Source organism: Narcine bancroftii, chromosome 3, assembly GCF_036971445.1.
Source record: "Narcine bancroftii isolate sNarBan1 chromosome 3, sNarBan1.hap1, whole genome shotgun sequence".
In the NCBI taxonomy this organism is placed as follows: domain Eukaryota; kingdom Metazoa; phylum Chordata; class Chondrichthyes; order Torpediniformes; family Narcinidae; genus Narcine; species Narcine bancroftii.
The window spans coordinates 249,303,514-249,327,495 of record NC_091471.1 but is presented as its reverse complement, the minus strand read 5'-3'; the positions used below and the strand labels follow the sequence as shown (position 1 = coordinate 249,327,495).

The 23,982-nt window shown below is 40.3% G+C and overlaps 1 protein-coding gene and 1 long non-coding RNA gene across 3 annotated transcripts in view; one reads left to right on the top strand and one right to left on the bottom strand.

Annotated features, from left to right (window-relative positions):
* Nucleotides 1–212: 212 nt before the first annotated feature.
* Nucleotides 213–23,982, top strand: part of LOC138758510 (interleukin-12 receptor subunit beta-2-like) — a 74,255-nt gene continuing 50,485 nt past the window's right edge. Inside the window, exons 1-5 of one of the 2 annotated variants that reach the window (XM_069927506.1) lie at nt 213–300; nt 4,089–4,167; nt 10,156–10,267; nt 18,604–18,746; nt 23,010–23,161. In XM_069927506.1, coding sequence (XP_069783607.1) covers nt 4,092–4,167; nt 10,156–10,267; nt 18,604–18,746; nt 23,010–23,161 — 483 coding nt within the window. In that variant the 5' untranslated portion in view covers nt 213–300; nt 4,089–4,091. Of the gene's footprint in view, nt 301–4,088; nt 4,168–10,155; nt 10,268–18,603; nt 18,747–23,009; nt 23,162–23,982 lie in introns of those variants that run through there. The other variant, XM_069927507.1, reaches the window with a different exon arrangement.
* Nucleotides 2,028–23,982, bottom strand: part of LOC138758511 (uncharacterized) — an 83,176-nt gene continuing 61,221 nt past the window's right edge. Inside the window, exon 6 of the long non-coding RNA XR_011354309.1 lies at nt 2,028–2,892. This is a non-coding gene — a long non-coding RNA (uncharacterized lncRNA). The remainder of the gene's footprint in view (nt 2,893–23,982) is intronic.

Sequence of the window (23,982 nt, the reverse complement as noted above, 5' to 3'; positions counted from 1 at the left end):
TAAAATCAACCATCATAGGGGAGTTGCAAGTCTGTGGAAGTGTGGCTTAGGGTTCTGGCCGCTTTTCTATAATTGCTCAATTTTTACTTAATATCTTCGTGTTCAGTCATTCATATGCTTCTACTTCTCAGAACTATGGTGTTCCTGTGCTGGTGATTTCCTGTGCAAAAGATTTGCTGCGCAGGAGAGAATAAAGAAGTGCAGATCCTTGAAGGACACGTCCGATGATACATTTAAGGCACTGACTCTACCAACTTCTCTCCTACCAAGGAACTGGGGCCTGGCAGAGGCCAAAAACAGGTGAGAAAATAATGGAAGACAATGTGGAGGGACAGAGGTGGGGGCCATTAAGATATGAAACGCAAAAGGCACAAGCCAGAGAAAAAGCCAGGCAAATGGAGGGGACGAGAGGTGAAAGAGGTCAAAGGCCAAGGGACTGATGTTTTGGGAATGGGCAGAGGTTAAGGCACCGGAAAAGTCAAGGCTACTGGGGAGGGTGAAAGCCTGAAAGCCCTGGGGAAGGGGAGAGGTCAAAGCCTTATTGAATAGAGGATAGAAAGGGATGAGGGCAAAGAGAGCAGAGTCAAGGGCACAGGGGCACTATGGAGGAGCTAATGGTTTAGATTTCAGAGAGGAGCAAAGCTTGAATACTGGATGGGTGGAGGCAGAGAATGCAAGAGAAACATCGAGGTCACCACCGTAAGAGAGGTCACTGTAAAAAAAAATGAATCTGGTAATACTTCTAAAGAAATAGTATTCGACCAAAAAAAGGTGACTTGATTACACGGGTCAACAATTTTTTTCAGCAGCCAAAAATCCATAAAATACATTCAAGAAAAATCGTTTTTGTCCAGGGTTATAGGTAGCTATAATATTGCATCCTAAAGTAACATAATGTTATCAATTTCTCCAGCCTCTTTAACCAAGAACATTATTGGAGCTGCAGGTTGATGCCACTGATGGGGTTGATCCCAGGGTTTTAAAGGAAGTGTTGGTTTGATATTCCAAAGTTTATCTAGATTTCATTAAACTGGAAAATAGCAAATGTTCCTTCATTATTCAGAAAGAGCAGGAAACTGCAGGCCACTAAATTTAATGTATATCACAGGAGAAATGTCAGAAACTTTTATTTAAGAAGTCATATCAGAGAAATTAGAAAAAAAAACAAAGCCAATTATATAGAGTTCATGTGCTTCCATGAAGATAAAATCACTGCCAAATTTATTGGAGTGCCTTAAGGAAGTAAAATTTGCATCTTCAGGCAGCCGGAAGAGATTCATTCTCAATTACTAAAAGATGTAAGGGTGTGTACTGAGGAGATTCTAGCTGCATTCTTTTTTATAGATGAGGGGACTGTTCAGGGGGCTGGAGGTTTGCAGGACCTTGTTTAAAGTCAACCATTACACCAGTCGTGTAATCTGCACTTTGCAACCAGAAACAGAAAGAGGTGCATGGCAGAAATTTATTGAGAGGCCACAGCTACATCTATGTTAGACTTTGCCTGCCTGGATGTGAGAGACCACAGTGATCTTGCAACATGTTATGGAAGGAAAGAATGTCAGTGAAGGTTCCAGCAGTCACTGATATCGGGTCACACAGCATCCATTGGACTTGTATAACAGGATGAGACACAAAACTTTAGATACTGGAATGTTAAGCAAACAAAGGGTTGGAACTCTTTAACCTTGATGAAGGATTCAAATCCGAAACGCTGACTGTCCATTTCTCTCCATGCATGCTGCATGACCCACTGAGTTCCTCCTTTGCTTGCTCATACAATTGGGTGCTGGTTTAAAGAGCACAAAAACCACTTTAAACTGGGTCGGGGGTGATGCCTTTCAGCCGATGTACTGCCAGTTCTTTAGGACAGCTGCTTTCAAGAGCCTCTACACTGGGCAGCGTTTCCTCTCTGTGGTGCACTGTTAGACAGAATCAGGCACACACAAGGTAAAGACTGAACATAGGCTTTAATCCACAGAAACCTCCACAGAGCCAGGCTGGCTGTGGCTGCAGCAACTCAGTGTGAGGCCTTGGGAGGCTGGCACAGGCTTATATCCCAGAGGGTGATTGACACCCAACCAGTTGGGGCTTGATCCATTCAGGCCGACTGATTGGCAGCCGGCCAGGTGTTGTCCTGTCCCCTTACACTCCTGCAGGTACAGAGGTTGCCCCCTGCAGTAGGCTGGTGGTGTACCACCACACTCTCATGCTTGCCCAGGCCACAGAAGTAGCACTTTGGATGCTCCCTTAGCAGCTGTGGTCGGGTCTCCACCAGAGCCAGACAAATGTGGTGGGAGGTGGTCGCGGAGCATTGCTGCTGAGGTCGAGTCATTAGCGGAGTGAGGGGGTGGCAACACCTGGGGTAATGTTGTCAGACGTGTAGGCCTCCATTTTCTGGAGAGCCACCTCCAGCGTACCTGCCAGCTCAACTGCTCTCCGCAGGGTGAGCTCCCCTTGCTCCAGGAGGCTCTGTCAGCATAATTAGACGTGATCTCTGTGATGTAGGCATCTGGATCAGATCCTCTGTGTCCTCCACGGCGGACACAGCCTTGCAAATACAGGCCCTGCCAAGTGCTTGCAGGGCCCGAAGATGTTCGGCATTGGACTCACCGGGTCGTTGTTTTCAAGTCACTAGGCATAGACAACATTGATTTTACGCAGGTACTGACCTTTGTGAATGTCCATGGCTTTCTGCTACATTGTAGCATCCCTGATCATGGAGTACACCAGGGTGCCAACCTCAGAGGGCAGCACTTGCAGTTTGTTGGTCTCTGATCGCACAATGGTCAAGGACGCCTCCAGGAATGCTCCAAAACAGCACAGCCAAAGCTCAAAGTTGGTGGATGCCTCAGGCGATTGAGGGTCAATCTCCAGCTTTTCTGGCTTCAGGATCTGTTCCATTGTGAAAATAAATTAAATGAATAAAATTGATGCGCAATTAATTACTCAAAAGAAAATCCATACTGTTCAGTTGTCCTGCACTGAGCTGCAGGGGGCTGTGGAACAGTCACCTCTATACAGGAGCCTGTGGGGAGGGGCCACAGTTACAACTAGCCAATAGTTGTGCCTGACCAGACAATTATGGTTTACCACAAAAATGTACCTGAGTTGTAGGTTAATTGGTGTATTTGGGCAGCATGGGCTCATGGGCTGGAAGGGCCTGTTACCATGCTGTATGTCTAAGATATATTACTGACAGTTGAGGATGGAGCTCCATCCTCAACATCCATTGGAGCGCTTACACCCCTAACGCCGAAGTACTCGAGATGGCAGAGATCGACAGCATCGAGTCCACGCTGCTGAAGATCCAGCTGCGCTGGATGGGTCACGTCTCCAGAATGGAGGACCATCGCCTTCCCAAGATCGTGTTATATGGCGAGCTCTCCACTGGCCACCGTGACAGAGGTGCACCAAAGAAAAGGTACAAGGACTGCCTAAAGAAATCTCTTGGTGCCTGCCACATTGACCACCGCCAGTGGGCTGATAACGCCTCAAACCGTGCATCTTGGCGCCTCACAGTTTGGCGGGCAGCAACCTCCTTTGAAGAAGACCGCAGAGCCCATCTCACTGACAAAAGGCAAAGGAGGAAAAACCCAACACCCAACCCCAACCAACCAATTTTCCCTTGCAACCGCTGCAATCGTGTCTGCCTGTCCCGCATCGGACTTGTCAGCCACAAACGAGCCTGCAGCTGACGTGGACTTTTTACCCCCTCCATAAATCTTCGTCCGCGAAGCCAAGCCAAAGAAGAATTACTGACAGTTCAAACCTGAACCCTTCTTCAAGGTATGAAAGGCTCAGGCCCAAATCTTTGGTTATGTACATCATAAGACCTACTGAGCTCCTCCAGCATTTGAGTTTTTAACTACACTTCTCTGCAGCTGCAAACTTTTTGTGTTTCAAACCAAATTCTTTCAGTACGCCTGAGGTATGACAAGCTATGATGGTCCAAACCAAAGGTGTGACGGGCTCATGGGGATGTAGGGAAAGCATATTCCATTGACTTAAGGATCTACCAAAACCTTGATATTCCTATTTTTCCAATGCTTGGTCTTTGTAATATTCATTTCAACCTTTTCCTCTAACAGGTGATGTGTCAGACCATAATCATAGTATGTGAACTGCTACTTGCTGAAGCTGTGTTGAATTCATACAACAACGAGACAGGTGATAACTATGATTCTTGGACCTTCACTTCCTAATCCCTTCTCATGACATAACCCTATTAACTGTAATAACTGTGTTGCCCTCACAAAGAAGTACTGAATTATGTGGAAGATGAATTGGTGTTCAGAAAATTATTGAAAGTTGTAAAAAGATAGTGATGTGATAGGATTGGTTAATATCAGAGGATGGGATTTAGTATCAGTATGAGGCAAGGAATATGGTGAAAATCGTAGCTGGGAATAACACTGTGGATGGTAATGAACTCAATGCTGGTTAATAGAATTGTGAGTTAAAGAATTCTGGCTCCACAGGACATTCAAAGCAACGCTGATAAAAATGTGAAACTAATTTACGGATTTCTAATTTTAACCCGAAATGGTTTGTTATTGAAAAGATAGATGGCACATGTGATGCTCTCCTTCATCAACTGGTACATAGAATATAAGAGGAGGGATATTATGGTACAGTTCTATAAAATACTAGCCATAGCACATTAGGATGTTATGATGCAACCATTAGTGAAGGCACATCTTGAACATTATGCTACGCAGAAGAGGTTGGAGAGTAGATTTACCAGAACCTTGACTGTATGGAATGTCTCAGTTATGACAAGAGCTTGGATCATCTGGGTTTGCTTTTGCTAACGAAGAAAAGGCTGATGGAGATGTACAAAATTATGAGAATATGTAGAGGGTAAAGAACAGTAAACATTTTAGCATAGGCTTAAGGCAGCCATTCTCAATCTTTATGGAACCCCACCCCCCCCCCTTCCAAGGACTGACCAAAGTGTATGAACACCCTACCCTGTGAAGCAGTCAGGTTTTGGTTCCTTCTGTTCTTCTCTCCTACCAACTACATAAAAAATAGTTATGTTATGCGAGGTTAAAAGAAAACAAGGCTTTTACATAAATGTGCTGTGGCTCCTGGTGGCCATATGAGAATGACTGGTTTAAGGTAAGATTTAGAGAGTATTTATTGAAGAAAAACAAGGTAAACAAGAGATAAACATGCAAAATGCTGGAAGGCAAAAGGTGGTTGACTTTTTGGGCCAAAAGCCTTCGTCAGGAAGATTTTTTTTCATCCAGAAAGTGGCTGGAGTTAGGAATGCATAATGTGAGGGGGTGGTGGAAGTAGAGATTCTCATAGAAGTTTAAGTACTTTAACAAGCACTTGAATTGCTACGGCATAGAAGGGTACAGGCCATGTGTTGGTAAATGGGACTCATTTAAGTCTAATCAGCATAGAGGTAGTGGACTGAGGGCCCATTTCTGTACTCTATGACTCTATATCTTTATCATGGTTTTTTAAAAATTATTTATAAATTTAAAACAACAAAAAATTCACATAATTATTAATGCAACTCAAATACTAATAAATGAAGCATATATAAAAGAAAAGAAAGAATTAAAAAACCCTATATATAGCCTCCTCCCCCCTCTATCAGAAAAGAAAAAGATAAAAAGGGGGACAGGACAAGAAACGCTCAAAAGGAATGCCTATTACTTTACATTTCTTTTAGTAGACTGAGACCTTAAGGAGAAAGGTAATGTCAGAGCTTCACTTATATGTTTATACCGACACTTTGTAAATATGGGCATTATATCTTTCAAAATATGTAGTATTTATCTCTTAAATTATATAATTTTCTCAATTGGTATATAACTCCAAACTTCAGCATGCAATCTTTTTATATCCTAATCTGTATCTCACTTCCAAGATATGGCAATAATTTTTTTATATCTTTATCACGGTTAATCTTTTTTCATAGTACTGTTACGGAGTCCAGAGGACCCCTAAAACCAACAGCAATAGATATGCACAACAACACAGGGTTACTTAAACAAAAGTAGTTTTTAATTATAATTGAACAAGAAAACAGAATTAAACTTTAACTTTACTTAACCTACTTAATTCCCCTCTCTTATACTAAGCGCAGGTATGTGTAATGTATATTTAAGATTAGAAAAGTTCTTTGGATTACAGTCCAATCTCACTGGTTGCAGGCAATTCTTGTACTGTGCACAGAAGTTAGCACAGTCTTTGGTGCTTAACAGGCAAATGGTTACCACTCAGGAGGGTTCTTGCTGGTTTTCAGAGCGATTCCTTTTGTTCCAGGACATCTGCACCTGATTCCTTTTTAATCAGTCTTGCTGATGAAATTTGCCCCCTTCAGGGCTCTCCAAATGATCCTCTTTCTTTCGGGTCACCTCAGACAGCCAGTCTTCTCCTTTGACCAGACAGCCTTCCAAAAGGTTGCCAGCTTTGTCCTTCTGGAACTGATTTCTGTGTCTCTCCTCTTGTTTCACTCCCTCCCTCTCTGATAACAAAACTGTTCTCCCGCTTGCCTGCAAAGATCACATGCTCTCCCAGGCAAGCTATTTTCTGCAACTTTGTTGCTCTCTTTGCAAAATGCATTCTCCCAAAGTCCTGCAAATATTCTGTGGTTTAAAATGTGTGTGTGCAAGCTGCTCTATTAATTCCTCCCAAGCCACCTCTAAATATTCTGTCACAGTAACACTTCCCCACACTAACCCAATTCATTTGTTTTCTCAAAAATCTGATTAAATCTATCCTATATCTGTATATTTCCAACAAAATATTATTCATATCATATTTACCATTCAAATGCCAATGCCAGTTTTAATATAAACATTTCTTGAAGCTGTGATCCTTAGTTCTCAGATGGAAAGGCCTTGTGTTTGTTCAGTACCAGAATGGGTAATGTTTTCTCTACTGAGCCTTTCTGAGATGTCAAGGTTCTGTTCTGGACCATTGTCAATGTCACTGTGATTGTGGCCAGTCAGACTGGTAAGGATGTTGAGGCTTGAGTCCTTATAATGTTCACCAAAACAGCAGGAATGTGTTAAAGACGTCCAGAACAAATGCTGTGTTTACATTCCAGAGACCTGCACTAAATGTCCACAGAAATTAATTCAAATCCCACTGCCACATCTGAGAATTTAAATTCCAATAACACTGGATTTCATAAATACTTTTGAGTGTATTTTATGAATTTTGAGCTGCTGATCATGAAAATCACCTTAAAATGTTATCACGTAACCATATAACCTTATAACCACTTACAGCACAGAACAGGCCAGTTCGACCCTACAAGTCCATGCCGTAACAAATCCCCACCCTCCTAGTCCCACTGACCAGCACCCAGTCCATACCCCTCCAGTCCTCTCCTATCCATGTAACTATCCAGTCTTTCCTTAAATGTAACCACGTCTGTCGGAAACTCATTCCACATCCCTACCACCCTTTGCATAAAGAAATTTCCCCTAATGTTCCCCTTATAATTTTCCCCCTTCAATCTTAAACCATGCCCTCTAGTTTGAATTTCCCCCACTCTTAATTGAAAAAGCCTATCCACGTTTACTCTGTCTGTCCCTTTTAAAATCTTAAACACCTCTATCAAGTCCCCTCTCAATCTTCTACGCTCCAGAGAAAAAAGCCCCAGTCTGCACAACCTTTCCCTGTAACTCAAACCTTGAAATCCTGTCAACATTCTTGTGAACCTTCTCTGCACTCTCTCTATTTTGTTTATATCTTTCCTATAATTTGGTGACCAAAACAGTACACAGTACTCCAAATTTGGCCTCACCAATGCCTTGTACAATTTCATCATAACCTCCCTACTCTTGAATTCAATACTCCGATTTATGAAGGTCAACATTCCAAATGCCTTCTTCACCACACCATCTACCTGAGTATCAGCCTTGAGGGTACTATTTACCACAACTCCTAAATTCCTTTGTTGTTCTGCACATCTCAATAGCCTACCATTTAATGCATATGACCTATTTAGATTTGCCTTTCCAAAATGTAACACCTCACACTTATCTGTATTAAATTCCATCAGCCATTTCTCAGCCCACACCTCCAGCCTTCCTAAATCACCTTTTAATCTACGGTAATCTTCCTCACTGTCCACAACACCACCAATCTTTGTATCATTGGCAAACTTGCTTATCCAATTCTCCACCCCTACTTCCAGATCGTTAATATATATAACAAACAATAGTGGACCGAGGACCGATCCCTGAGGAACTCCACTAGTCACCGGCCTCCAATTGGACAAACAATTTTCTACCACTACTCTCTGACACCTCCCATCCAACCATTGCTGAATCCATTTCACTACCTCCTCATTTATACCTAATGCCTCCACCTTTTTTCCTAACTTCCTGTGGGGAACTTTGTCAAAAGCTTTACTAAAGTCTAAATTGACAACATTCATAGCTTTCCCTTCATCAACCTTTTTTGTAACCCCCCTCGAAAAACTCAATCAGGTTTGTCAAGCATGATCTACCCCTGACAAAACCATGCTGATTACTCCCTAGCAATCCCTGTACCTCCAAATAATTGTAAATACCATCCCTCAGAACACTTTCCATCAACTTGCCCACCACAGACGTCAGACTCACGGGCCTATAATTCCCAGGTTTACATTTAGACGCTTTCTTAAACAGCGGAACCACATGCACCACCCTCCAATCCTTTGGCACTACCCCCGTGGCCAGTGACATCCTAAATATCTCTGTTAATGGCCCCACTATCTGTCCACTAGCCTCCCTGAGTGTCCTTGGGAACATTTTGTCCAGTCCCAGAGATTTATCCACCTTTATCTTTTTCAACACAGCCATCACTACCTCCTCGGTTATCCTTATATGCTTCATTACCTCCCCACTATTTTTCTTTACCTCAACTGGTTCAATATTTTTTTTCCCTAGTGAATATCGAGGCAAAGAAATCATTCAAAATTTCCCCCATTTCCTCTGACTTCTCACTCAGCCTACCCTCACTATCTACAAGGGGTCCAATTTTATCCCTCACTAATCTTTTACTTTTAATGTACTTATAGAAACCCTTTGGATTTATTTTTACTCTGTCTGCCAAAGCCTCTTTGTGTCTTTTTTTGGCCTTTCTAATTTCTTTCTTAAGATTCCTTCTACACTCCTTGTAGTCCTCCTTCAAATTGTCAGCTCCCTGTTCTTTATACCTCTTGTACACCTCCCTTTTTCTCCTAACCAAATTTCCAATATTCCTCGAAAACCAAGCCTCCCTATGACTTCCAGCCATCACTACCTATAGATATATACCTATTTTGTGTTTTCTTGTCATATTTTAAGACTTAAGGGCAAGAACCTTTACAGCACCAGCGATCAGGACTGGACCTGGGTTCAAATCCTGCACTGACTATAAGGAGTTTGTGCATTCTCCCTGTGTCTGCGTGGGTTTTCTCTGGGGCCTCCTGTTTCCTCCCATCCTTCAAAATAACTTACCAGGGATGTAGGTTGGGCAACATGGGCACATAGGGCACATAGGGCTGAATTGGCCTATTACCCATGCTGTATGCCTAATTTTTTTTTATTAAAAATTTAACCCTAACAAAAAGTATATTGCCCACAAAATTTTGGTCAGTCCAAGCATGCTTGGACATGCACTCATTGCAGGTGCTATTCAAATGTTGTCTTAGGCTAGGCATGCTTAGTCAGGATACATGCAGACAGGCTATAAAAGCAGCTCACATATACAGATGCCGTGCATTACATTGACATAGATTGAATGCATGTTGATGTACATGTTCTTCAGGCAATAGCATAGTATGTTTATTTAACATTTATTGTCTTCAGGAAGATTCAATAGAGCAGAAATGTCTCATCAATGTGCAACAGCATTCAGTTACATTTGTGGCACATGCACACTTCATGCAACATTTAATAATGTTAATGTAATCTTTTGCCCATTATGTGACGCAGCAAATCTGAAATTATTTTTGTGTTCAACTTGAAGTTGTCTATCATTATCCCCATTTGTTTTTCTGGAAGCAAACCTTTTAAAAAAAAAGGTGTTCTCCAGTGTAATTAGCCATGTTAGTTTGTCAAGATCATGTATAAAACCAGGGTGACAGAAATGAGAACTATGAACACATCCCACAAAAAGAATGCACCTTCACTCTTTCCTCATTGCTTGTATCTCCAGACTTGTTCTGCTTCAGATTGGACAAGAACTCGGCAGTGAATTGTACCTGGAGCCCAAGTAATAAAAGCTTGAACAACTCTGCTTACGTCTTCTACTGGAAAGAGAAGGACAGGTGAGTCGTGCCTTTATAACTTAGAATGATAGAGTGGAAAATAAAGGGCAAATAATTGGCTATCAGGCATTAGGGTAACCACAGTGGGGCCACAAACTGCCATTCAAAATCTCAATCAGCAGGGGTGGGGGATGGGCACAGTCCACAATTGTAATTTAAAACTGTGGTCTTCAATCAATGAGGTTTTCCACCTCTGACAAGTGTCCATCAACATAGTGTGGAACGTGGCATTCGATTTAATCTGTGTACATTTATTAATTCTTTTAACATTGTCTCTGGTGACTGTCAGCACCTGAAATTCACAAGAGGATGGTTTCCCATGGGATCCAGAGTAGATCGCAGTAAAGATTGCTGAATCTGTTCCCATATGTACAAATGCATTCCCCAGACTTTCTCAATCTACCCTTGCCCACACATGCTGGCTGCTGCCGGGATAAGTTTTCACTTTTTTGGTCCATTTGACAGCCTTTGTGAATATGTTTGGGTAAGAAGTGTCAGTCACTCAGGCATCTAGGGACTCACTCAGGACAATACATGCTCTCACAGCTGAAGCTGCTTTTCCCATGGCCTGTAATCCCCTAGTGACGCTAGTGCTGCTGGGGGTAGGGGGACATAATAAATCATTTGGGGGGAGGGGGACCCACAAATTCTCCAGAGCTATAGTCTAGTCTTCCAGGTTCATCTTGCAGAGAGACAAGACCTCTTAGTTTATATATTAGTTTATTAAATTGTACTGACAATAACCACACCAGCAGAGCAAGTATAAGACACCTTTATATACAAGGTCACCAGGATAATCTAGTGGTATAATTACATATCACCACACAAATGATCAGAACTCTTGTCAAATATACCCTGCCCTTTTGGTCATCACCGTTTGACCCAGACTGACACCTACTAAGTTTAACATCTTATCCGTAAAGATAGAGCTCCTGCCATAGTGGATGAGATATTAAACTGAGGACCTATCTGTTTTTTTCAAGTGGATGTCAAAGATTACAGGAAGAGAGCAGAGTTATCCTTGGGTCCTTGGCCCAAAATTTATTTCTTCAAGAATATTACTAATGAGTGTTCTTGGTGTGATCTAAAATGAAACCTAGATTCCAGAAATTATATTGTCATTCAAACAATGTATTTCCTCATCAGGGATGATTTAATCAGAAATTTCAAATTCAGATTTATTGTCAGAGTACATATATGACATCACATACAACCCTGAGATTCTTTTTCCAGCAGGTGAGGCAGAATTACTACTTAGTGGTAATGCAAAAAAAACTGTACTCAATGTGTACATGTAAACAAATGAAAAAAAGTAAACAAACAATTCAGAGAGAAAAAAATCAATAAGGTGCAAAAGTAAGAGTCCTTAAATGAGTCCCTGGTTGAGTTTGCTGCTGAGGAGTTTGATGGTAGAGGGGTAGCAGCTGTTCCTGAACCTGGTGGTAAGAGTCTTGTGGCACCTACACCTCTTTCCTGATGGTAGCAGCGAGAACAGTGTGCTGGGTGGTATGGATCCTTAATGATTGATGCTGCTTTCCAACAACAGCGTTCCCTGTAGATGTTCTCGATGGTGAGGAGGGTTTTGCCTGTGACGTCCTGGGCAGTGTCCAGGGCTTTACACTCAGGGGTATTGGTGTCACTGTACCAGACAATGCAACTAGTCAACCACACATTTGTAGAAATTTGCCAAGGTTTCTGAAGTCATACCAAATCTCCGCAAACTCCTGAGGAAGTAGAGGTCCTGATATGCTTTCTTCAAGATGCCATTAGTGTGGAGGAGTCACGTGATGGAGTAGTGGCGGGTAGGGGAAATCCAGCCCTCTCCAGAAAAGTAAAAAGAAGGTAGAGAAAAAACAAAGTCACTAACACAGAATCCATAACAAATTGAAAGTGAAAGTGTGGAGAAAATGGCAGCAAAGAAAGAAAAACCAAAAACAACGGGAAGAAAAGAAGAAGGAAGGACGTCGGAAGAGGAAGGTGAAGGCCTTACCAGTACAAGGAAGCCTGCCATGGAGAGAGAAGCCCGCTCCCTGAGGTCAGTGGAAACCCCGAACCCAGGACTACAAAGTTGGCTCACGGAGCCAAACAAAAGTGCACAACTGTGCATGCGTGAGGTTTCGCGCATGCGTGATGCGCAAGACAAAAACAACGGGAGGGGGGACCAGCTGAGGAGTAAATCTCCACAGCCGAAACAGACAAGTATAACACCACAGCAAGACTCTCAACAGGAGAACATAGAAAATAATGGGAACAAGAAGGAAGAGAATAAAAATAGGAAATCAAAGAAACAACAGATGACCAACTCAGAGGAAGAAGACCAACACCAAGACACTTTTAATAAAAATAAGAAGAACAAAAATACCCAACAAAATAAAATAAACGACCCAACAAGAAAATCAGAAGAGACAGAGGTAAAAGACACAGATCCAACCACAACAAAATCCAAGATCCATTCGAGTAAAATTCCTAAGATATAGAACAAGAGAAAATATATTGGAGAAGGCAATGAAAAAAATAAGAGAAGACAAAAAACCACTGGAATACAAGGGTCAAAAAAAAACTTTCTATCCAGATATAAGTTTTGAACTCCTGAAGAAGAGGAAGAAGTTTAATGCAGCAAAAACGACCCTATGGAAAAAAGGTTATAAATTTATGTTAAAATACCCAGCGGTACTTAAAATAGTTATCCCGGGGCAGCAAAGCAAACTATTCTCAGATCTGAAAAAAGCAGAACAACTACAAAACAGACAGAGAGATGAAGAGATGTAACAAGAACAAAAATGACAACAAACTATATATATATATATATATATATATAAATAGAGTATAAGTAAGAGCTAAGAAAGGAAAGAAAGGAAGTAAGGAGGGAATTAAGAGAGAGACCTTTGATCATTTAAGAGAGTGATTAAAATCTTTTCTGGGGAGGGCTGGGTGGGGAAGAATAACAGTCACTGCGAAATCAGTTAACACTTTCGAGCGGATTCGCAAATCCAAATGGAGAGGGGAGATGTGGTTGCCCGACAAGGGACAAATTGACTATTGGGGTTAAAGGAATTTTAGATATGAGAATAGTGGAAATATTTTATGTTTTAGAAATGTTGTCTTATAATGTGTTCAAAAAAAGAAAGCAGAAATGGATAAGAAGGGAAGGTGGTGATGAGGAAATGGAAAGGAAAGATAAACAGAGTATGAAATGACTTTGTTGAACTATATGACTTTAAATATTAATGGAATACATAACCAAATCAAAAGGAAGAAACTTAAATTTACTGAAAAAATAAAAAATTGATATAGCATTCGTACAAGAAACACATCTATCTAAAGTGGAACACAAGAAATTAAAGAGAGATTGGATAGGACATGTAACAGCAGCATCATATAATTCAAAAGCCAGAGGAATAGCTATATTAATCAATAAAAATGTACCAATCAAAATAGAAGAGGAAATAATAGATCCAGCAGGGAGATATGTAATAATAAAATGTCAGATATATTCAGAATTTTGGAATTTACTCAATGTATACTCACCTAATGAAGAAGATCAAAAATTTATGCAAGATATCTTTTTGAATATAGCAGATACGTAAGGGAACATACTAATAGGAGGGGATTTTAACCTTAATTTGGACTCAAACATGGATAAAACTGGAAAAAAAACTAACAGAAAGAACAAAGTAACCAATTTTATAATTAAATCGATGTAAGAAATGCAACCTTTGGATATATGGAGGAAACAACACCCAAAGGAAAAGGAATATTCATATTATTCGGGTAGACACAAAACATACTCAAGGATAGACCTATTCCTGTTATCAGCCCACATTCAAGGGAGAGTTAGGAAAACGGAATATAAAGCTAGACTATTATCGGATCACTCACCCCTGTTATTGGCAATAGAGCTAGGGGACATCCCACCAAGAATGTATAGATGGAGATTAAACTCCATGCTACTTAAAAGACAGGATTTTAGAGAATTCATTGAACGACAACTTAAAATGTACTTTGAAATAAATACGGAATCTGTGAAAGATAAGTTAATACTATGGGACGCAATGAAAGCGTTCATCAGAGGGCAAATAATAAGTTATGTAACTAAGATGAAGAAGGACTACAATCGGGAAACAGAACAGTTGGAAAGGGAAATAACAAATACAGAAAAAGGAAGATACAACTAAAAGAAGAGAATTGGCAGACAAAAAAATAAAATATGAAACACTACAAACATATAAGATGGAGAAGAACATAATGAAGACAAAACAGAAATATTATGAGCTAGGAGAAAAAACGCACAAAATTCTAACGCGGCAGCTTAAGACAGAACAAACTAAAAGAATGGTATTGGCATTAAGGAAAAGGGACAAACAAATTACATATAATCCAACGGAGATCAATGAAAACTTCAGGGAATTCTACTAACAACTATATCAAACTGAAAACGAAGGGAAAGAAGACAAAATAGATGAATTTTTATCTAAAATTTAACTACCGAAATTACAAACAGAGGAGCAAAATAAATTAATAAAAGCATTTCAAATAGAAGAATTACAGGAGATATTAAAAAAACTACCGAACAATAAAACACCAGGAGAGGATGGATTCCCAATAGAATTCTATAAAACATTTAAAGACTTATTAATTCCTCCCCTCCTGGAAGTAATCAACCAGATTGATAAAACACAAAACATACCAGATTCATGCAAAACAGCAATAATTACAGTAATACCAAAGTCAGGGAAAGATCCACTAGCATCAGTGTCATATAGACCAATATCTCTACTTAACACAGATTATAAGATAATAGCTAAACTATTAGCAAACAGATTGGCCGACTATGTACCAAAAATAGTAAATCTAGACCAAACTAGATTTATTAAAAAAAGATGAACAACGGACAATATCTGTAAATTTATTAACTTAATTCATGCAGTAGAAGGAAATAAAACTCCAACCGTAGCGGTTGCTTTAGACGCAGAGAAGGCCTTTGACAGAGTAGAATGGAATTATTTATTCAAAGTACTACAAAAATTCAGCCTATCGGAGAAATATATTAATTGGATTAAAGCATTATATAAGGGGCCATTGGCGAAAGTGACAGTAAATGGATATATATCAAAACAATTTAACTTAAGCAGATCAACAAGGCAGGGATGTCCACTATCTCCCTCACTCTTCGCGTTAGCTATAGAACCACTACCAGAACTGATAAGAACAGAAAATAAAATAAGAGGGATAAAAATAAAAGAGAAGGAATATAAAATCAGTCTATTTGCACATGATGTTATAATATACTTAACAGAACCAGAAATATCAATAAAAGAATTACATAGGAAATTGAAGCAATATGGAGAAGTATCGGGGTACAAGATCAACACAAATAAAAGTGAAGCAATACCAATAAATAATGCGGATTTCACAAAGTTTAAGAAAGAATCACCATTTAGATGGCAAACACAACCAATGCGATACCTAGGTATACAACTAAATAAAAATATCCGGCCATCTATATAAACTAAATTATCATCCATTAATGAAAAAAATTACAAGACGACTTAGAGCATTGGAAAGACTTACCACTAACACTGATAGGAAGGATAAACTGTATTAAAATGAACATTTTCCCAAGGATACAATACCTATTTCAGTCATTACCAATTCACATAACAGAGAAATTCTTCAAGGAGCTAAAGAAAATAGTAAGGAAATTCTTATGGAAAGGGGGGAAACCGAGGATAGCACTAGATAAATTAACAGAATGGTACAAACAAGGAGGCTTACAACTACCAAACTTTAAGAATTATTATAGAGCCGCACAATTAAGATACCTATCAGATTTTTATCAAACAAGGGAAAAACCAGATTGGACCAGATTAGAACTAGATAAAATAGGGGAGAAGATACCTGAACATATACTATATAAATGGGATGAAAAATTGGTGCAACGTAGGAATTCACCGGTATTGCATCATCTGCTAACATTTGGAAGAAGATTCACGAAGAAAAAAATAAAACAAATTACCAACTACCAAAACTAATATTGACGCAAAATCAACTAATCCCTTTCACAATAGATAAGCTTTCCTTCAGAGAATGGGAGAGAAAAGGGATCAAAAGAATAGAAAATTGTTTTTCGGGAAATAAATTATTATCCTTTGAACAAATGAAGGATAAATATAATATAACTCATGATACAATGTTTGCATACCACCAACTGAAAACCTACTTGAAGGACAAATTAGGAAACAGTCTGAGGTTACCAGAAGGAAGCAATTTTGAATATGTGATTACAGACACAATGATAATTAAAAAATTTGTAACAAACATGTACATCAAACTGCAAGAAAAGGAGAATGAGGAAACAAATGGTAAACGTAAACAAAAATGGGAACAAGATCTAAACATAAAGAGAAAGAATGAAACATGGGAAAAGCTATGCTCCGGCGCACCACTCGGCGAAGTTTTCAATCTCCCTCCTGTATGCTGGGTCATCGTTCCTTATTACACAACCCACTACTGTGATAGTCAGCAAATTTGTGGATGAGAAATACAATAAACGCAAGGTTATGCATGATACAATATAACTGGATACACAGGCTATAGATCACATCTCAAAAGTTAAATAAATGGGACCCAACAATATCAGACAGATGTTTTCACTGTAAAAAGGAAACGGGAACAACAATTCATGCAATTTGGACATGTGAGAAAGTGAAAAAATTTTGGGAAGATCTAAACCAGATATTAAATAAAATCAGAAAAAGCAATATACCAAAAAACCCAGAGATCTTCCTCCTAAGTAATATAAGAAATAAAGAATTTGGACTTGATTTGGATGGAGCACAAAAAAGATTTGTTATGATAGCCCTAGCTGTAGCACAAAAATGTATTATGTCAACCTGGAAATTAGAAGACAACTTGAGAATACAACAATGGCACATAGAAATGAATAAATGTATTCCATTAGAAAAAATAACATATAATTTAAGAAATAACATTACAATATTCAAACAAATATGGGAGCCATACATGAAATACAATTGAGAAATCCTACCATGGACTTCCACCACCTAAAATGACAGGAGAAGACAACGAAAAGAACTGACTCAGTAAAATTTCTTGTTTATTTCTTGTTTATTTTTATTAAGTGACAACATTGTTTAACGGGTTTAATGTATCTTATAGATTGAACTTCAAATAAATGGGAATGGGGGTAAGGGAGGGAGGGAAGGGAGGGGGGAAAAAGGGGGAGAAAATGACACTGTATATATTCAAGAGAAAAAATGTCTGTATGTATCTTGGTCAATATGGTTTATAGTGTGAAAAATAAAAAAAAATTTTTAAAAAGATGCCATTAGTGTGTTGGATCCAGGAAGGATTCTTGAGATCCCAGGAACTTAAATTTGCTCACTCTTTCAACCTCTGATCCTCCAATAATCCCTGGATCATACACCTCTGGTTTTCCCTTCCTGAAGTCAATAATCAGCTGCTTAGTGTTGGTGACACTGAGTGAAAGGTTGTTGTTGGCGCACCACTCGGCGAAGTTTTCAATCTCCCTCCTGTATGCTGGCTCATCGCTCCTCATTACACAACCCACTACTGTGATAGTCAGCAAATTTGTGGATGATGATGTCATATTGAGACACACAGCCGAAGAACACATCCTAATGGATGCTCCAGGGCTTCGTGTGGAGCCATTGTTGAGGGGAACTGATTTGGAAGATAGAGAGATACATTTTTCATATCTGAAGGGTTAAATACAAGGAAACGGGATCTAGCAAATAGAGACCAACCTTTTAAAAATGAAGTTAGGAAACAACTTCAAAAACAGAGAGTGTAAAAGTTTAGAACTCTTTAGGGTGGCACGGTTAGCAAAGCGGTTGCAGCACCAGTGACATGGGTTCATATCCCACGCTGCCTTTAAGCTGTTTTAATGTTCTTCCCATGTCTGCATGGGTTTTCCCCGGGGGGCTATGGTTTCCTCCCACAGTTCAAACAGTACTGGGGGCTGTAGGTTAATTGGGCGGCACAGGTTTGTAGGCCGAAAGGACCTGTTACTGTGCTGTATGTCTAAATTTTATTTTAAATTAAAATCTTCCCCTACTCACAACCAATGTCATGAAAAGTGCTTTGTAACCAGTGACGTGACATTAATCAAGGCTTGGGGATCTGTGCAAAATGGTCAGGGACTGGAATCCAAACCTCAGAGACTAGAGACCAGTGACCAATGAGGTGAACAAGGGCCTGTGAGAGAGATGCAACCAGGAACTGAGGATCTGTGCTAGTGATATCAAAGTAAATGCAAGGTAGCAAACAAAATTTCCCCTTGATTCTCTCCACAGCAATAAACCGTTTCATATCACAACCCTCTTGCCTTCAGTTATCCTGGAAAGGAAGAACCTCTCTGCAGGGAAGTCTTATGCTGCTTGGGTGGAAATCCAGAACACAGTGCTGACATCTCTGGAATTCATAATTGACGACATTGGTATGTGTCAATCTGAAGGTCGGGATTTTCATTGGATGTCACAGGTTTTATACTAAACTGGATGCTAGTTGACAGTAATAGTATATGCAAAGAGGAAAAGAATACAAATGAACAAGAGCTTCCAATGGAATTTCATACCTTGGGACATTGGCAGCTTAATGTGTGGATGTCAAAGTTGGAAATTAAATTCGGGAATGCTCATGAAGTGGAAGGAAAATAAAAAGCTGAATGCCCTTCAGAAGTTACAGAGACAGGAAAGGATGGTCATGGATGAGTTTGCCTAGGAAGGATAGATTAGAGGGCACATCCACGGAGGCTATTTGGGTGGAACTGAGGAGTAGGAAAGGAGAGGTTACACTTGTAGGGGTGTATTATAGACCACCCGGAGGGGACCGAGACCTAGAGGAGCAAATCTGTAGGGAGATAGTAGATATTTGAGATAAGCACAGGGTTGTAATTATGGGAGATTTTAATTTTCCACATATAGATTGGGAAACACATTCTGTGAAAGGACTGGATGGGTTAGAGTTTGTGAAATGTGTGCAAGATAGTTTTTTACAACAATATGTAGAGGTGCCGACCAGAGAAAGAGCAGTGTTAGATCTACTGTTGGCAAATGGGATGGGTCAAGTGACGGAGGTTAGTGTTGGCGAGCACTTCGGGTCCAGTGATCATAATGCCATCAGCTTCAATGTCATTATGGAAAGAGAGAAGTCAGGGCCAAGGGTTGAGGTTTTTGATTGGGGAAAAGCTAGATTTGAGGAGATGCGAAAGGACTTGCAGAGTGTGCATTGGGACAATTTGTTTTATGGGCAGGATGTAGTAGAGAGATGGAAGTCTTTTAAAGATCAGATTTTGAGAGTGCAAAAGCTTTATGTTCCTGTTAGGTTAAAAGGAGGGGCAAAAGGTTTGAGAGAGCCGTGGCTTTCAAGGAATATTGGAAACTTGGTTTGAAGAAAAAGGGAGGCGTACATCAGATATAAGAAGCATGGAGATAAGGAGATGTTTGAAAGATACATTGAATGTAAGAGGAATCTTAAGAGAGGAATTAGGAAAGCTAAAAGAAGATACGAGGAAACTATGGCAAGCTGGGTGAAAACTAATCCAAAAGAGTTCTACAAATATGTTAATGGTAAGAGGAAAGCTAGAGACAAAATTGGTCCCTTAGAAAATCAGAGCGGAAAACTGTGTGTGGAGCCTAGAGAAATGGGGGAGATATTGAACAGTTTCTTTTCTTCGGTATTCACTAAGGAGAAGGATATTGGGAGATGTGAGATTAAAAAAAAGCAAATTGGGTAAATATGGGGAATATAGAGATTACAAAAGGTGTAGTTTTAAGGCTTTTGAAGAATATAAAGGTGGATAAGTCTCCGGGACCAGACGGGATCTTCCCCAGGACATTGAGAGAAGTGAAGGAGGAAATAGCAGAGGCTCTGGCGGTAATTTTCCAAATGTCATTAGATATGGGGATAGTGCCGGAGGATTGGCACATTGCGCATGTGGTTCCGTTATTTAAAAAGGGTTCAAGGAGGAAGCCTGGCAACTATCGGCCTGTAAGTTTGACGTCTGTGGTAGGTAAATTAATGGAGAAAATTCTTAGAGATAGTACTTATAAACATCTGGATAGACAGGGTCTGATCAGGAGCACTCAACATGGATTTGTGGGAGGAAGGTCATGTTTGACCAATCTGATTGAATTTTTTGAAGAGGTGACTAGGAATGTGGATGAGGGTAGCGCAGTGGATGTTGTCTATATGGACTTCAGTAAGGCCTTCGATAAGGTACCACATGGAAGGTTAGTTAGGAAGGTGCAGTCTTTAGGTATAAATTTTGAGATAGTCAAATGGATTGAACATTGGCTGAAAGGGAAAGGCCAGAGAGTGGTAGTGGATAATTGTCTGTCAGGTTGGAGGCCGGTGACCAGTGGTGTGCCTCAAGGATCTGTATTGGGCCCATTGTTATTCGTTATATACATTAATGATCTAGATGATGGGGTGGTGAATTGGATTAGTAAATATGCAGACGATACTAAGATAGGTGGAATAGTGGATAATGAAGAAGGTTTTCAAGGATTGCAGAGGGATTTGGGCTGCTTAGAAAAGTGGGCTGAAAAATGGCAGATGGAATTTAATGCTGATAAGTGTGAGGTGCTTCATTTTGGTAAGAAGAATCAGAATAGGACATACGTGGTAAATGGGAGAGCATTGATGAATACAGAAGAGCAGAAAGATTTAGGAGTAACGGTACATCGTTCCCTGAAGGTAGAAACTCACGTGAATAGGGTGGTGAAGAAGGCTTTTAGTATGCTGGCCTTTATCAATCATTGCATGGAATATAGGAGTTGGGAGGTGATGTTGAGATTGTATAAGATGTTGGTGCGGCCTAATTTGGAGTTCTGTGTGCAGTTCTGGTCGCCTAATTATAGGAAGGATATAAACAGAGTGGAGAGAGTGCAGAGAAGGTTTACCAGAATGTTACCTGGGTTTAAGCATCTAGAGTATAGGGAGAGATTGGACAGATTAGGTCTTTATTCTTTGGAGCGTAGAAGGTTGAGAGGGGATTTGATAGAAGTATTTAAGATTATGAAAGGGATAGACAGAGTGGATGTGGATAGACTATTTCCGTTAAGAGGAGGAAAGATTAAAACAAGAGGATATGAGTTAAGAATTAAGGGGCAAAGGTTTAGAGGTAACATGAGGGGGAACTTCTTTACTCAGAGAGTGGTAGCCGTGTGGAATGATCTTCCGGGAGAAATAGTGGCGGCGGAGTCAATTGTATTATTTAAGAAAAGGTTGGACAGGTATATGGATGAGAAGAAGATGGAGGGTTATGGGCATTGTGCAGGGAGGTGGGACTAGAAAGGGGTGTTTGGTTCGGTGCGGACTAGAAGGGCCTAATGGCCTGTTTCCGTGCTGTAATTGTTATGTTATGTTATGTAATGTTATGAATGAAATTTTTAGTTAAACTGAGAGCCAACCTTATTCTGTGAGTGCAGGATGATGGATGAACGGGACTCAATGAAATTAAGAACACATTCAACAGAGTTTAGGTTAAATGAAGTTTAGAGAAATTGTAAAATGGGAAGTTGAGTAGCTGGGAATGAAGGCTGACAGTTTGGCAGTTCTACATGCAATACTAAGAACAATTTAGTTCAATAAAGGCAGTAATGAAAAAGAAAGGCATTAGTTAAGGAATGGAGTGATGGTAGTGACCATGGTACTAAATAGGCTGATGATTTTTAGTTTCATTGGGTTATGATTCTGAAGGCAGCAAGTCACACTGGGATACAGTTCCAGCAGCACTGGCTACTACTGGATGACAATTCCACAAGTATAGAGTCTAGTGATCCATAGCAACTAACTCATACAAGGATATATTTCCACAAACACTGGTTCTTACTGGGATGCAGTTCCATGGACATTGACTTACTGAGCTGCAGTTCCATAGCTAACGATTTCACTGGACAACAAAGATTTTTCTTCCTTAACACCTTTTGGGTGTATTTTATGGATACTGAGTATTCTTAGCAATAGCATATATTGTCTTCAGGAAGATTCAATGGAGCAGAAATGGCTCATCAATGTTACAACAGCTGCAATACTTATGTGGCGAGATTATGGCTCATGCTAAATTCAATTAAATTTTTAAAATTTAAATTTAGGCATACAGCATGGTAACCAGCCCTTTTGGCTGACAAGTCCATGGCACCTAATTAACCTACAACCCCTGGTACATTTGTTTCTCCCCTAAGTACAACTGTGGGAGAAAACTGGAGTTCCTCGGAGAAACCCACACAGACACGGGAAGAGTGTACCAACTCCTTTCAGATAGTGCAGGATTCCAACCACAAGCCCTTGGAAGGCCCCAATCGCTGGAGCTGTAAAGTATAAAAGTTAATTGGATGTTTATCCAACTTCTTACACGGCATAGTGAATCTGAAAATATTTTTGTGTTTAGCACGAAGGTGTCTATAATAATCCCCAACTTTTTTCAGAAAGCAAACCCTTTGAAAAAAATTGTTCTCCAGTGTTCCTATGGAGATACAAATCCACAAGGACTGATTCTTATGAGGACATAGTTGCACAGACATTGTGTGTCTACATTATCAAGCACACATTCACTTCGCTACAAAGTTTTAGGTCTGGATTCCTAGCTATTATCCACTCATTAATGCAGCCTGTTGACAGCAGCATCGTTCTAGGCATTGGGGTTTCTTGAGAAATTGCTTGCACTATTTGATACTGTGCTTTGTTGTTGCTTTAGTGAAGCCCCAGCCTCCAGCCTCTGTGTCTGCAAAACCAGAAGATTCAACAGTAATAGGGATTGAGTGGATGAAACCCCCCATTATCGACTCATCAGCCTCTTTCCAGTTTGAACTTCAGTACAGAATGGAAGGCCAGAAGTATTGGAATGAGGTATGCCAGACTCTGGCCATGCCATGCCAGCATTTAACAGTAATGAGAATTCAGCTGGTGTCCCTTGGAGTCCTCATTAGATAATGGGAGATTACTGTGATAGTACAGATTCTATCACCAATGTGTATATGTATAGATCTTAGTGTAGGATGATTATGATTGGCTGAGAGTGTAGCCACGCCTACTGGCAGGTCTTAAAGAGTTGCTCCTAGCCAGACCAGATCATTCTGGACTGGTTGACCTACATGTTATATGCTCCAGTCTTCTAGTTAATAAAATTGTAGAGCACGTCAAAAGAATCAAAGGCTTGTTGATCCAAACCAAGGCTTTTCACAAGCGAGGTGCGCAGACTGCTGGATGAGGGCATTATCGAACCTAGCTCGAGTCCCTGGAGGGCCCAGGTGGTGGTTGTTAAAAATGGGGAGAAGCCGTGGATGGTGGTTGACTACAGCCAGACAATCAACCGCTTCACGCTTCTGGATGCGTACCCCCTCCCACGGATCACAGATGTGATGAATCAGATCGTTCAATATTGTGTGTTCTCCACCATTGACTTATGTTCGGCCTATCACCAGGTCCCAATCCTCTGAGAAGACCGATCTTTCACGGCCTTTGAAGCGAATGGGCGGCTGTATCAATTCCTCAGGGTATCCTTTGGGGTCACAAATGGTGTCGCGGTCTTCCAGCGGGAAATGGACCGGATGGTGGACCAGGATGGGCTGACTGCTACTTTCCTGTATCTGGACAATGTCACCATCTGTGGCCATGTCACAGAGGATCATGATGTCAACCTTGAGAAATTTTTTCAGACTGCAACTCGA